This window comes from Lepisma saccharinum, chromosome 1, assembly GCF_977018435.1.
Source record: "Lepisma saccharinum chromosome 1, izLepSacc3.1, whole genome shotgun sequence".
Classification (NCBI taxonomy): domain Eukaryota; kingdom Metazoa; phylum Arthropoda; class Insecta; order Zygentoma; family Lepismatidae; genus Lepisma; species Lepisma saccharinum.
In genome coordinates, this window is record NC_139229.1 from 170,148,020 (window position 1) to 170,163,362 (window position 15,343).

Here is a 15,343-nt window from a genome sequence, read left to right on the forward strand (position 1 = left end):
TAAACATTACAATTATTTGAATCGACATATCTTGTGAACATATGCTGAACACACTCAAATCAGTCTACAAGGTACAAAATTAAATAAAAGTCATATGATTTAGTCAAAAACTACTTCACAAAATTTCATGCTATGCTTCTGTGTTTTTTGAAAATACAGCACAAGTTTCTTTGAATATTGTAAATATACACTGGTGTAATGATGCAAGGTAACGCAAGTCAGTGTTGAGTATTGAAACTCTTCTAGTAATAGTGTGTGAAAAAGAAAAAAAAAGTGTTCCCCTGTGCTTATCACCATGCCATGAAGGCGTATAGGGGGTGTGGGGTTAACGCCCCACACTTTCTTGATCCGGTCGTGAGTGGGGGTGATGTGATCAGCACCATGCCCCTGACCGCCTTTACCCCCCAGGGTTTCCCCCAGGTACCCATGTTATTCGATGCTGGGTGGGCGCCGGGGCCGCTTCCAACGTTAGAAAAGTTCCCGGATTTGATCCAGCCGGGGATCGAACCCGGGACCTTGAGCATGGTAGTCAGACGTGTTACCTACTGAACCACCGCGGCCCTTCTAGTAATAGTAAAGAATGGATATATTACTTATGTGACTCATTGCATGGATGATGATAAAAAAGCATTCTGTATGCACTTGGTGACATATGCACTGACAACATATAGACAGAACTACACACTGACTAGACACAATTACCAAAACAAAAGTTGGGAAAGTATGTTGCATTTGGCTTTCAGCTAGGATGTATAAAAAGTATTAGAAAAGTCATAGAAAAGACATAATGATCAAGCTATATCAGAAATACGAAATTTAAAATAGTTTTCTTCATATCATTCCCACTTTTTTCCACTTTGTGTTATTTATTTTCATACATGCATTCGTTAATTCTTATGGTATTTTCCACTTTTTAATTATACAGTGTCATCAGTGTTAGGATTTTCCTACCATAATGCATACATTTAATTATTGAGAAAAGTGGTGCAGTTTTCTTCCTTCAAGAATGGATAGTCAAGGAAAAATGGGCTAAAATGCATCTGCTGGAGAGCACCAATCAAAGTACAGAGCTTTGTGTTGTTTATGAAATAATTTTTCGAATTGTTCAATCAATGGAAAGAAAGACCAATGTAAGCCTTGCATTCAAAGATTAAGGAAAATGGAAACTATATTGGAATATTGAATTCAGAAAATTCTATTTTTGTTGAATTTTGCAGGTTAAACTATCTTCCACTTACTTTCAACTTGAACAGAAGAAATTCATCATCTGGTAGACCTCAGATGCATTTTCTCCCAATATTCACATGCATTTTGACTAATTAAATAAAAATTCAAAACTACAAAATTCTTCCCTTTAAATATAGGCATACTACTACAGTTTTCCAGTGTAAGCCTATAAACTGTAATTCAGTATATACTGAAATAGAAAAGGAGAATACCATTGAAGAACGAGATGATAAATCACTCAAGTACAGGAGAGTGTAGATGAACTCTTACAGCAAATATATAGCAAACCCAGCTGCCTGTAACATTTCAGTTTCCTAGGCTAGACATTTGGCTTTGAGATGCAAATTTCCCAACATAGACTTAAACAGCAGTTCACAAGTGAGCCTGACACTGTATCAAATGTTTTATACAAGGTGCACCTGTGTGTGCATTGTTTGTTGTGACAAGAAGATGCGATTCGTCTGGGCAGTACTGTGTCGAAAGTTCATTTCAGAAACTTTTTTGTTGTACTCCTGTGTACAACATTCATATAGTTTTGACACCATATTGACATTTTATTGTGACAGCTTGTTGTTTCCACAGCTGAAATTTGAGACTTGGGAGCTTTATTATCTTCATTTTCAACTTCACACTGTTGACAGATTTTCATGCAGTTTTTTTTTCCCGGAATTTTACTTTCAGGGTGCTGAAGCAGGTATCCAACCACCTATTTCAAAGAAGGGTAAGTACAGAGGACGTGGTTGTGGCCTAATTGTGCCCTGTGGCTTTACAGTAGTCCGTGCTGTGCTAGTTGTGGGAAGGTGATGTGAAACTGGCAATGGTTTTATGTAAGCTACATATGCAGGAGATTGAACAGGTTTTGGATGATGGTGGTGTTCCTTAGCAGGAACTGTTTTCTGAACATGCTGAGGTCTTGAATATGATGTTCCTTTGTTATGTTGTCCCTGGCTCTGGTGAGCATTCTGCTGTGGCAGGTTTTGCGGGATTCTGGCAGTGCTGTGGTGTGCAGTGGGGACTGTGTGCGCTCCCGAATTCACATGGGCTCTGAGACCCTTCAGTTGGTCTGTCAGTGGTATTGTTATGTGCAAAGCTTCGGGAGTTAAAACAATGGTTCCTCGTTGTTGGCCCAATGTTTGTAAACTGTCATTTTGTTTCCCACGTTGCTGACCACTGGATGTTTGCCTTGGAATGTTTGATTTTGGAGACACACGAGTTCTTGATGTCGGTGGTTGTAACGCTTCACTTAAAAAAGAAAGCCAGTCTGGGTTTTGCAACCCACCTGCTGAGGATGTTCTTGTTGACGTACTGGCATTAGATGACTGTCTTTGTGGTTTTTTGGAATTGCTGGTTGGCTTATCTTTCGTGTTTGTGCGTTGACTTGAAGAAGGTCTTGGAGGAGTTAATTTAGTTGGAGGACTTACTGGAAGAGCGGTGGGCCGTCTTTGCTGAATGGTATTATACAAGGAAAGTAATGTGGAAATATTCGATCGCAAGCCCTGCAGATTTTGCGAATTACCAAGGAGCAAACTCAGTGGCAAAAGTGGCAAGGAAGGCGTAGAATTATTTGGTGATATGAAATCTCGCAATGTGAATAAATCTGGTGGAATATTTAGTGTCGTTCTGGTGGGTTGACCTCTTCGTGTTCCATTTCTCTTGTTTGCTAACGGAATGGTCGCATCGCCATTGTTACTTCTTGTGACTGTTGGTGTCTTTGCTTGCTGATCTTTCACAGGCACTTGGACTTCAGGTGTGAAAGGTGGGTACTGAAATAGCCATGGATTTTCCTGTTGATTGTTGCTTAGTTCTAGCTCTTCTTGTGGAACGAGTTTCCCATAGTCTGTGTCCCTCACAAGCCGAAAAAGATGCTCAGTCAGAATTCTACCTGAATTAAATAATAATAATTATTATTCCAACGGTAAATAAACAAACAGAGATTGAAGAAAATGATGAAACTGAATTTTGAGAATGTGAGAGACTTGAAAATGAATATCATACTTTTCTGCATTGATCGATCAAATTGAAGGTTCATGAAACGTTGCAACTGCTCTACTTTTTTTTTTTTTTTTTACTATTTATGTGCTTTATTCAGTCACAATAGAAGAAATAGAAAGTGATTTTGAAGAGGAATCAAATGAAAATACACCTTGTTAAAGGAATCATATGAGGTAGCAGACATGATGCTCAATTTCGTCTTTGATCACATGGATGGCCCACTACTTCTGGTGTTTGTACCAAAAGAAAAGCCATCAAAAGCAGGTAATATTGCAATCTGAGCAGTCATCATTCTGCATGCCTTTACCCATGTGCCAAAGTATACTGCAGGTTTACTGATGCCCATTTGCACCAACACAGATTTACTCGCGAGGAAGAGCAAACTCACACTTGATATATCAAACTTTATTCACGTAAATATTTCCCTCATCTTTATCACATGCTTGAAATATTCTCATGGCAGTCACTTGTCACTGTATCGATGCCCCCTTACCACCATCCTATGATAATCCTTTCTCTTTTTTTCTGTCATTCAGTCATGCCATGAGCAGAACCACACCTTCTCGAAACCGGTACCCAATCATGTGCTTCTATCTGTATGACGTTTATACTGCATTTGTTACAACCTGTAATGTTTCCCATGCTAGCGATAGCTCAAAGTTTTGGTGCCAATGAGAAATAAGGAAAAATACATCTGTTGGACAGCAAGGAGCGAATGGAAGGCAGAAAAGAGGCATTTATGTAGATGCTGTTGCCATGTTGAGGTTTAACTCCCACGTGTTTTGTTTGTGTGTGCAAGAACCTTGTTTTATAAGTGTACTGCTGATTAGTGTGGTGGTGTACTTGTGCATTCTCTCATATCTTATGCACAATCTGACCTCAGCTTCCCCAACTCGGAATTCACTCTGTCTACTGCAGCAACGCCACGTTGTTTCTGATAGAAATGCCAATGATCGGCAAGTGTGGGAAACATGACAGGATGTACCAAGCGTGGTATAGGTACTTGCTTTGAGTCTAGCTACTATCCTAGAGTAAAACCGAGGTTTTTGTGACTCCTGCAGTCCGCTATGCTTTTCAGATCGGTGCAATGAAAAATGATACTGACCTGAGGGTTACACTAACCCGTGGATCTTCAAAATCCCAACTTTGTGCAAGGTTGGTTTGGTGCAAACTGGCATGAAACTGTTTCCCTGGGAAGTACATGAACCCTGCCCTGTTTGCTCTCCTCCAGCCCAGACAAAATACTCATTACATGCACATTTTTGGTTCACTGGAAAACACCCACAGGCATAATACATACCACTTTGCATCAGAGGAAGAGTTCAAAGCAACCCTTCCTGTCTGGTTCTTCTTCTGGGAAGCCAGTTATTGCCTTGTTTTCCAGTGAAACAAATGTCTTAACATGTATTCTGATTATATGTAAATATCTTTGGAAATCACCATTTCTCTACAAGGTACCTTTTTATTTGAACACCCCCCACTTCATATTTATACTTTCGTGGAGTAGAATGTGAGAGTAGTAGTTCACCAGATTTGTAGCAAAGTTAGAGATTCATGGTATGCTCAATCCCCTCCACCAAGAGACAAGAGATGCTCTTTTTAAACATAGTGATAGAATATATAGTAGCATTGTCGCCAAGTATAAAAGTTGTCTGAGGTTATCAAGTGAACAAAAATATGCATTGAAATTTCATTTTTTAAAAAATGTCTAATCTCGGCTTTCTTTCCAAGCTTGTAATATTTCTTATTAAATGGAAGGAGAAATATCTTAAATTTTCTTATGAGTGCTCACGCATTTTGCTTTAAGTTCCCCAATTTAGATGTTTGACACATTCAGGCTCATTGAGGTAGGATATAGTTACCTTGCCTTTGTAAATCTACGCCTTCATCCTGTGAGTCGGCTGGGTTTTGTTGTTGGCCTTGGACTACCAGAAAACCCACAAATAACAGTAGGTTAATGTAAAACTTGACTATCATCACAACTTCAAACCTGAAAGAAAACCATGCAGTGTAAACTGTGTAAAGATTAGTTTTTGCTGTTGTTTTTATATTTTGCGCAAATTATCCTACAGCATGTCTTTATACCCAGCTTTTCTTTCTGTCAACTTGAACAAATCTGACCTGTGACACACATGAATAATCAGCGTCTCATTTTCATTGCTAGTAAAATTTCTTACCGTGTGAGGCATTTCATTGCCATTATCAGATCACCTGGGTACCAAACCATGGTGTCCAACTCGAGTAATGCCAAAACCTTAATTTTTGTTACATAAGTGTTGCTGTTTGTTTTAAAAATAGTTTGATTTGTTTAGACAAGAAGTAATTGAAGTTCCTGTTGCAGAACACGACAAATATATTTTGTATGTTGTCCTAATAAATGCTATTTTTTATTGATCAATAGAAATGGTAAATTACAATTATCGTGCTTCAAACTAAGTTAATGGCATCAAAAAATATGTAAATCGTCTGCAGAGAACTTTGCATCTAAAATTTCATCACAAACTTGGTAAAGAGTTTCATCTCATGGAGCTAAGTCCCATAATCTGCCCCCCACCCCCCTAAATACACTGCTTAAGAGAATCGCGAGAGTTGAATTTGTAAAATAAATGTTGGGAAGTTATCTTTTGAAAATAAGAAACTTGCTTCTCTTTAAAAGTAAACAAGTCACATGATACTGATCCATTCATTCGCGAGAATCCAATTTCTTTAGATATATATACAGGGTTTTCCTAAAGTCCTTCCCACATTTCAATTCACTACAACTTTGTAATGAACATACATTTCAGTGAAATGAAGTTTGTACTGCCCAACAGCCTTTAAACTTTTACCTGGCAACACTGCATGTCTGTTTTCCTCATCACCACACCTCCAAATGGACACTATTCACATCGATGCATTCCTGCAATCTCACTCTGAATCCGAAATGGCCATGATGGCAGCAGATTGCTTTGATGTCATCCAGATCTCTTGCCCTGACCACATTGACACAGCCAAAAGCCATTGGGAGCGAGCTCTGGCAACTTTACAGGCCATGATGTGGGTCCTCTGCGGTCAATCCACCTGTCTCCTGAATCGACGTAATCGTGGAATCACCTGATAGCTCTCAGCCACGTGATCCTCTCAACGTGTTGTGTTGCCAGGTAAAACTTTAAAGACTGCTGTGCAGTACAAACTTTATTTCACTGAAATATCTCTGTTCATTACAAAGTTATAGTGAATTTATAATGTGGGAAGGACTTTAGGAAAACCCTGCATTACCTCACCAACTAATTTGGTTTGGGCTCGCAGAATGTTTTATGTCTGCTTGAAATTGAAAACAAAAAAAAAATTCCCTTCATACAAAGATAAGCTAATCAGGACTGGACCTCAGTTTAAAGTGAGATCGAATTCACAGAGGCAGGTTAAGGGCTGAACGACTGCCTGGCTCGCCAAACCAAGGTATCTCCCATGAGTTGAGCCAAAATCTTATTTCTGATTCTTTGTTTTTAAAAGGATTTGGATTTCTGTAGACAAAAATTAATTGAAGTTACTGTTTCATATCATAAAACTATATTGCAAATTCATGTAGAAAATTAAGATATGATTGATTGATTTGCTTTATTTTATTTTGCCTTTTGTGCCATTTTTGGCTAATTTGCGAAGATGGGAATGTGTGATGATATGATGAAATTGATGAATGGACACTCACAAAGATCCATGCCCAGCATAGGTGCCGATTTCTTCAGATATTTGGGGTGTGGGCCCAAAGCTAGCAAAGCATAAAGACCGATTTCTACCCGTTTGGGGGGGGGAGCATTTTTTTAAAAAAAAATCAGGAATAGAGACCAAAGAATATACATACTTCAGTTACAATTACTAGCTCTGACAACAAAAATATATCAGGGTGATCAAATTTGACGAGCTGGACAAAAAAATTACATATTCCGATTGTATAATTTTGTAACATAATAATTTGTGTGTAACTTTTGATTGAGAATTTGATTATCATATTCTGTTCATATATCATGCTTTTTCCCCACATTCTTTGTGGGTGTTTAATATCTTCGCACATGCTCACACAAAAGCATTTTTTGACGTTAGTTACACATTGTATAATATGTAACACTAGCCACAGTAATGCAGTGTGAAGTAGCACACACATGTTTACAGGTATAAGTAAAAAAAAATACTAATCCTGATTAAATAATACAGTGGCATATTGCAAAACAGAATATTTTCAACTTCTACTCGATTTTTACGAAAGAAACAAGATTCAATGAAATATTTCATGGTCCCTTCAGTGTCAATATTATCCAGTTTTTCCACATTGCTACAGAAGTAAGACGGTTTTGTGACATCGTTCTTCGTAAATAGTTCTTGATGCGATACAAAACACAAACTAATTCAGCCTCGCAAAAAGAATACAACGTCAAAAGCAAGCGTCTTTCTGCTATTATTAAATAGTAGCCTTAACTATACACCATGGGTACTAATCGGAACATGGAATATCTATAGCATACCGTTTATATATTTTTTTACGAACCTATTATTGCGGATAATATAATAAATTAATAACTGATATAAATGTTTTTCATTTTGCCATCCTAGTTCGATAATAGTTCAATTTAGACTATTAATATTCCATCGTTATCTTTGGTATTCTGAGATAGGGGCAAGATTAGACCACTTTAAAGTCGTTTTCAGACGCGAAACCATGCTCCTTGTCACCCTGGAATAAGACTGCCTCTTTTTTATTGTAGTTATATATTCCCATCCGAGGCATCGGGATGGGTCCGAGCCAAATGTTATACATGTAATAATAATGATGTTAAAAAAGTTCATAATTAATAGATTGATAAGGTCAATGTGTCTAATAAGCCAATTAAGTTTTATATAAGATTTTGTAAACCAAGTTATTACTAAAGCCCCTATCACGTGGAACTGGATTTCTAGTAGGATTGCCCTAGTTTGCGCCGAACTAACTTTCTAGGTAGCAATCATGGCCGCCTGGCTGACTGCTTGACTGGTTTGGAGGAATAGGACATGTTTTAGTTGCTACTTGCTTTCCTAGGCTGGATTCAGGCACGTATCCAGAGGGGGGGCTTAGGGGGCTATAGCCCCCCCCGAAAGTTTTAGGTTTACACTAGATAAAATGAGTTTTTTTTTGTTTCTTGTGGTGTGAAATAAAATAATGTGACAATAATTTAAGGAAAGAAATAATTATCGAGGCAAGACGGAGAATGTTCCGTAACCCTGTTATTGATAATAGCATGTATCCAAGATGGGGCACAGGGGGCTCGACCCTCTCCCCAGGAAATTTTTCACTTTACGTTAGATAAAATTAGGTTTTTGGCTTCTTAAATAATGTGAAAATAATGTAAGGAGAGAGATAATTATCGAGGCAAGACGGAGCATGTTTTATACCCCTGTTATCATTAATAGCACGTATCCAAGGTGGGAATCAGGAGGCTTGAGCCCCCTTCAGGATTTTTTCTGTTTACACTAGATAAAATTAGGATTTTGGCTTCTTGAATAATGTCATGATAATTTGGGAGAAATAATTATCGAGACAAGATGGAGAATGTTCTATAACCCTGTTATTGTTAATAGCACGTATCCAAGGTGGGGTTGATGTGGCTCGAGCCCCCCCCCAGGATTTTTTTTATTTTACACTAGATAAACTTAGATTTTTGGCTTTTTGAATAATGTGACGATGATTTAAGGAGATAGACAAGTATCGAGGCAAGACGGAGAATGTTCTATAACCCTGTTGTTGGTAATATTGCACGTACACTTTTCTTGCGCTTTTGGTGTTGTCTCAGCGCACTTGAGGACTATGTAGAGACTTGTCAGCATTTGGAAGCTGCACAACAAAGGTAGAGCCACACGTAGGGCGATTCGTTGTAATTTCTAATCACTGGAAGGCGGGAGAGGGTACGTTCTTGAATGAGAAAAGGAGTCAATTACTGGCGATATTAACGAATCGTTTTATCTGCGTAACGTTCTACAATATAATGAGAATATAAATACGCCGATTCAATTTTTCGATTGATCTGTACAAAGAATCGGTTAATGAGATTTCAGAGGTAAGTGTGACAATTTATACAGTCGATTGGTGATCAGATCAGTCAGCGTCCTCTGGTTGCTTTATAAGATATAGTGATTCGAAAATGAAGGCATTGACGACAGCAGAACTTCCGGGGCCTCAGAGTAGTGCTAGCTCGGTTCGAGGGCTGAAGAGATCAAGGCCTCTCTCTCTTTCTCTCTCTCTCTCTCTCTAAAGTGAATATTTCATCAGTACCGGATATTAAACGGAAATAAACTGCATAGATCAACTGAAAATCAAAGTTTTGAGTGATGATTTAGTTTTGCCAGAACTAAATTTCGTATATGCAGTCTGAGAATTTCATGATATAAAAAAATACTTTTGTTTAAGCCTACTGGGTTCGAAACACATTCAAACACTTAACTACCATAAAGAGACAGCCGAAAATTTTATGAATGTCGAGATGTGAAAGCAAGAAGATGTTGCATATGTAGACATTTTTGGAGGAAATTGCAGGCTCTACCAGGACCCAAATCAGGGCTCTACCAACTGAGCCACCTAGTCATCCTTGACTTCAACCGATTTTTCGTTAAAATGTCTACATAGTACATGTCCTGTGTATATCAAATCGTAAGGTGTTGCCTGTATAGTGAACAAGCACAGAAAATATAGGAGAGAGAAGAAAACTGAGGAGCATTATCACCGGTTGAGGATAATTTTTTTCTGTGGTCAACAAGAGCTACTACTTCAAGGTGACAATGACAATGGCCTAATAAGGGAGATTTCACACCGTGTCGCCTGAAGATTAGGTTTGTGCGGCCATTTGTGTCGCTACGGTGTGAAACGTTGCTGTTGATTGTCCCTTCGGTCTGAAACCTTCCTAAGTCTTGAAAATCCAAGTCACAAGGGTGGAAAATTAGGGCCTCGTTAAGGTTAGGTGTGAAGGCAGGCAGACGACAGCACCCTAAAGGATCATATCCAAACCTGAAGGAAGAACGCATCTTACTTCAATCTCCAATACGATGATAAAAACTTCTGGTGAGTTGATTTTAAAAAATGTCCGAGATAGAGAGAGGCGTGCCCAGGATTTTCGGAAGGGAGAGGGGGAATACTGGGTCAAATGGGGTTATTACCTCACCAACCCTCCCTTGGGCACGTCACTGGAGATAAATGAGTAAGCATTTGATCATACTGGGAGATGAAACATTAGATGTGTTGGGAACGGAAGGATTTTCATTATGCATTAATTGTTTCGTGATCCACCTGTATTCGAGAAGACTTCCTTTGTTTCGTGCCGATATATAACAAGACAGCGGAAGCTGTGACAGGCATTTTTGAACACTTGTGAGTGCTAAGGCCTGAATCTGAACAATTTGGTGGGTTTCGGCTTTTATAAGAGCTGAAAAAATGGGAGGACAAGACACGTTAGTGGTGTTCAGGCTCGAATCAGAGAGAAATATTCGAGAGCTGTCTGCGTCCAGTTCGCAACCCACAATTTGAATCTCGCGTTATCGAGTGGATTGTCCATCCCGTGCATGTGTAACAGCTTCGTAGAAACACTCAAAGATACCATAGATGTTTTTATACCTGATGAGAAGAAATGGACAAACACACATACTGAGATGGATCCGGCACACATTATTAATGCATGGAAACAGAGGAGTCGAGTGGTAAAAAATGTTCCGATTTCACGTTCTGATTAAAATGGTAGCCTTACAGTGGCAACGATTTAAGGGATGTTGCTCCCCATTTTTTATTTTTCTGCTTCAAAATTATGGCCTTTTAATGTTAAGCCTTGGCTACCAAGAGAAAGTAAACTTTCCTTGCAACGCCCTCCGCACCCCCCCCCCCCCGTTTTGGAACCCAATTGCCACCACTGGTCTTAAACATACAATTGTGAGGTTCTTACTATACCCCTTAAAAAAATGGTGTTGAGCCCCCCCCGAAAGGAATTCCTGGATACGTGCCTGGCTGGATTCTGTGGAACAGCCAATCAGAGCAAAGTTTCAACATATGAAGATAATCTGAGTGTGCAAAGGAGCACTTTTGTCTGTGGTTTCCGAGTGTTACTCCAGCAATGTATAACGTATACAGCATAAATGGCACGTTGTTACACCATCTATGCTGAGTGCACAGTGTTTACATTTGAAACAACTACAATATTCTTCTATACGTGTACAGTAAACGTTGTAAAGTATGTATTTAAGCAGCGCCATTGTTTTGTACCTAATAACGTTTTATACGAAACGTTATTCCTCTCGATTGAATAGTTATCGGCTTTTAAAAATGTGAAGTGATACATTGTTTACATCTCACGAGGCCGCCATTACAACTTCCCTCGTATGGGAACAAAAGTCTATCGACAAGTACGCTGGTAAGTATCGTGTGAGGCGAAAACTAGCAAATTGGTAGCCAGTCCAGCGCCAACTAGGGCATACCTACTGGAAATCCAGTTCCGTGTGATGCGGGCTTTACTATTTCTTCTTGAAATAGTCAGCGTTCCAGTTTTTCTTTTCTCCGTTCTCAACCCTGAGGTCAACATCATCCACCCACCCAGTGGCGTATGATGGGTTTAAAACCTGGGCTATCTCTTTTTATCATAATGTTCAAATGGTAGGTTCCGACATTGCGATTAAAATACATACATTACAAAAAAATAACACTGTTTCATTAATATAAAAACAATAAGGAAAACATTTAAAACATTTCATGGTTATTTATAAAATATATAGAGGCCCATATTGTGAAATATTTATGTAGGCCTACGTGTGAGAATAAAATATACGCGTATAATAAACTTCTTACCTTGAATATTTAATTTGGACAGGAACTCCATTCTTCTCTTGGCAACCTCTGTGTTAAAATGGTTATTAGCACAGCGCACTATGACGCCAGGGGACCGGGGTTCAAATCCAGGCATGGACATTGGTGTTCTTTGTGAATGATCCTTCATGAATTTCATCGCATCGTCGCTATTAGCTAAAGTGGCAGAAGAGCAACGCAAAATAACAAATCAAATCCATTCTTCTCTTCTTTGCGATGCCAAAGGCCTGCATGTCTTCACGATTTGAAGTTTATCCTCATGCAAAAGCAGAGTAAATTGTTTCGGCAATAGTTCGTTAATTATGTCATTCATTTTCGTTCACTACACGACGGAGCACAGATCATTCAAAACATATATACGTAATTCACGCTCTCAATACACTTCAGAAAATCCACACAGTAAGAAACCAAATTATCTTAAACTTCCTTCAACGCGATTTCCACTCGCAAAATGCCCTTTGTCATCTCCGGCCAGTCAGTCTACCCCCAGCTAGTCATAAACAAAGCAGCAGAGGGGTTGAAGAGATCGTAAAGCGTGGTTTTGTGGTTGAAGGTCAGCGGCCTGTGAGTTCTGAGTGTGTTCGATGGGACTGTGTTGTTTTGGCCTAGAGGACAAATTCCCAATCACATGCCAGCCACTCTTTTCCCGTTCCTGTAATAGTAGTTTAGTTTCAAAATTTCCCTTACCTGGGAAAAATCCCATGCTGGTTAGCGCATTGGCATCGCTGTAAGGTTTTACCGCCTTTATAAAACGAAGAGTTCTCTGTCTTAAGAAGCTACTACAAATACGTCACCGACCGCCTCCAGGCGCTGGTCGGGGAAGAATTTAACCGCTGAAGCCTGGTGGTAGTTTTAAAGGAAAGGAGTCCATCCCCATGTACAGATCGAGCACAAGGACAACAAACCTTGGACGAAAAATCCCCGCGCAGCCTTTTCTTCCGTTCACCTCGGGCCATAAGGAAGCATGGTCCACTCTCCCACTTCTCTCCTCGCGGAAGTACGGTGCACAAGAGCCGCGGGTAGTACGGTGCACAAGAGCCGCGGGTTTTATACTATCATTTTTTCCCCGCGGTCGTTGTTTGAGTGAAGCATCAGTCACATTTCATAGTCGATTATTTTCTGTATTTAATCCGGGCTCCGGGCTTCGGCGATAGCTAGAATATACGCGCCTGCACCCACCACAATTCACTGCTCTGAACAATGACGATCAATTCGTTTTTTTTTTCCAGTCCTTTTTTTGTCTCTTTCAAATGAAAGTGATGGCCAAGACATTCCAATCTTTGACGTTTGTCGTCTCAAAACTACGACGCCAGGCGTCCATGGTTCGAATCCCGGCCTGGGCATGGATGTTTGTGAGTGTCCATTCATGAATTTCATCATATCATCACTCATCTCCATCTTCGCAAATTAGCCGCCGGATCCTGTGGCCGAGTGGTTAGCACATCGCGCTGCGACGCCAAAGGTCCCGGGTTCGAATCCCGCTCGAGCTTGGTTGTTTGAATGTCCATTCATCAATTTCATCACTCATCCCCATCTTCGCAAATTAGCCAAAAGTGGCACAAAAAGCGAAGGAAAATCAATAAAATCAATCAATTGTTGTCTCAGAAGTTCGTAAGGTGAGGTAACCGATACAACAGACGGTGACAATGAGTTTTGAGTTTTTGGTTTTAAGTCCACTTTATGCACAGGAAGGCTAATCGGCACTGAACCTACAATTTAAAGTGGGATCCGAACCAGTTGTGCCTCCACCGGGTATCGAACCCGGAACCCCTTGATTACAAAGCGACGCCCCATGCCGACAATGGAAGTTCAAAGTTGCTTACAGTCGTGTGGAAAACAAAGGCACCTATTTTTCGATGGACTCGCTTAAGAACGCGAGGTGTACACTATTTCCATGCTTATTCGTATTCCTCTAATCTCGCACATAGCTAATCATAATTATATCATACCATTTCCTTAATTCACTGTGCATTAAAAAAGATAATAAGATGGAGTAAAACGATAATTTCAGAGCAGAATCCCGCGTGATTTCCCACAAATAATTAATGAAATTTCAATCATGCAAATAATATTCTGTTACAAGATGAAATAGTGTTGAAAGTTATACGTTGGGCCCTTCATGGGAGGGGGGCAAACGAGAAGGGGGGACTCGGGCCCCCGGTTTCGGCGCCCCTGATGTCGAGGCCGGGATTCGAACCCGGGACCCCTGGGTTTGTAGCGCGATGTGATAATCACTATGCCACGGGGGGCCGGCTTTAAGCTTTGAGATTACTGCTTTTTGATATTAAAGAATAAATGCATATCTACAATAAATTAGTGAGTTCTGTAACAGTAACTCTCGTGTTGGGATTCCACTTCTAAACTTATTTTTCTTCTCAGCTTACGGTGTCCTCGTCATACGAGGGTTTCAACGCGCTCTCTTCTCAGCTCTTTTGAAGACGGTGTCGACAGGAGGCAAGTGCATCTCCTGTGTGTGCTATGGGTCCGGACACTAGAGCCTCCTTTACCCGAAAATGCAATTTTCCGGGGGAATAGAAGTTCCACCTCAGAAGGACATCTTTGCACATTACACTACTGGACCTACCTGGTCGTTCGTTTCTTCTAGTCTACACCATCATTGAAGTATATGCGGAAGAGTACTGAGAGAAGCTGGATATTCTTTGTTTGAGTGAAGCGACTACTCATACCTTCCTAGTGGAACTGAAAATTCAAACTGGTCCGCTTAGCCCCACCCGTTGCTTTCTTCGGCGCTTTCACCCGTGCTCCTCGAGAGGAGAAAAGTGGTTGGGGAGGTGTGATGTCATCTAGAGTCGGAAGAAGAGGAAACACGAGCAGGATTCAGGTCTTGTTAGTTATCACGTGCGTCCCCAACGGTGTTATATCACCGCGGCCAGCTCTGTTGCCAACTTTGCTCTTTTGGAACCAGATCTAACACCTTTAACCCATCACTTAGTTCTTGAAATTATTAGATACCCCAAGGAACTTTTTAGTTCCGTGAAGGGAAAAAAGCCCTATTGCCGACTTTCTGCGAGCTCTAGTGCGCTGGCCAGAAAGCAAGTGCGCGTGCTTTTCCAATGTTCACTTCAATGTAACAATGAACAAACGCAAGTCTTAATGATGTGCCAGTAGAGTGGGAGAAGTAAATTAGACTAGTGAATCCAAATACTTTTTCAAATCAAGTTTCCTAATCTTCTAAAATTTCAGCTCGCCACCATCTCCCTCGCATCCGAAAGTTCCTCAATGCCGAATTTGGCACGTGCATTCGTTTATTTTGAT

General features: G+C 40.1%; 2 protein-coding genes across 2 annotated transcripts in view; one reads left to right on the forward strand and one right to left on the reverse strand.

Annotated features, from left to right (window-relative positions):
* The window catches only part of LOC146003924 (E3 ubiquitin-protein ligase RNF180-like), a 116,128-nt gene that overhangs the window by 54,104 nt on the left and 46,681 nt on the right, over positions 1 to 15,343 (forward strand). The window lies entirely within an intron of this gene.
* LOC145990023 (uncharacterized) lies at positions 60 to 14,753 on the reverse strand. The gene is made up of 3 exons (XM_083125648.1): positions 14,652 to 14,753; positions 5,082 to 5,209; positions 60 to 3,109 (listed from the first exon to the last, which is right to left on the reverse strand). Exons 2-3 carry the CDS (start codon positions 5,194 to 5,196, stop codon positions 1,905 to 1,907), a joined length of 1,320 nt encoding a protein of 439 aa, XP_082981774.1. The 5' UTR covers positions 5,197 to 5,209; positions 14,652 to 14,753; the 3' UTR covers positions 60 to 1,904.

Coding starts and splice junctions, on each gene's coding strand:
- LOC145990023 (XM_083125648.1), bottom strand. CDS start 5,196: ATGATAGTCAAGTTTTACATTAACCTACTGTTATTTGTGGGTTTTCTG. Junction 3,110..5,081: donor CGTAGATTTACAAAGGCAAG/GTAACTATATCC, acceptor TATTTAATTCAG/GTAGAATTCTGACTGAGCAT.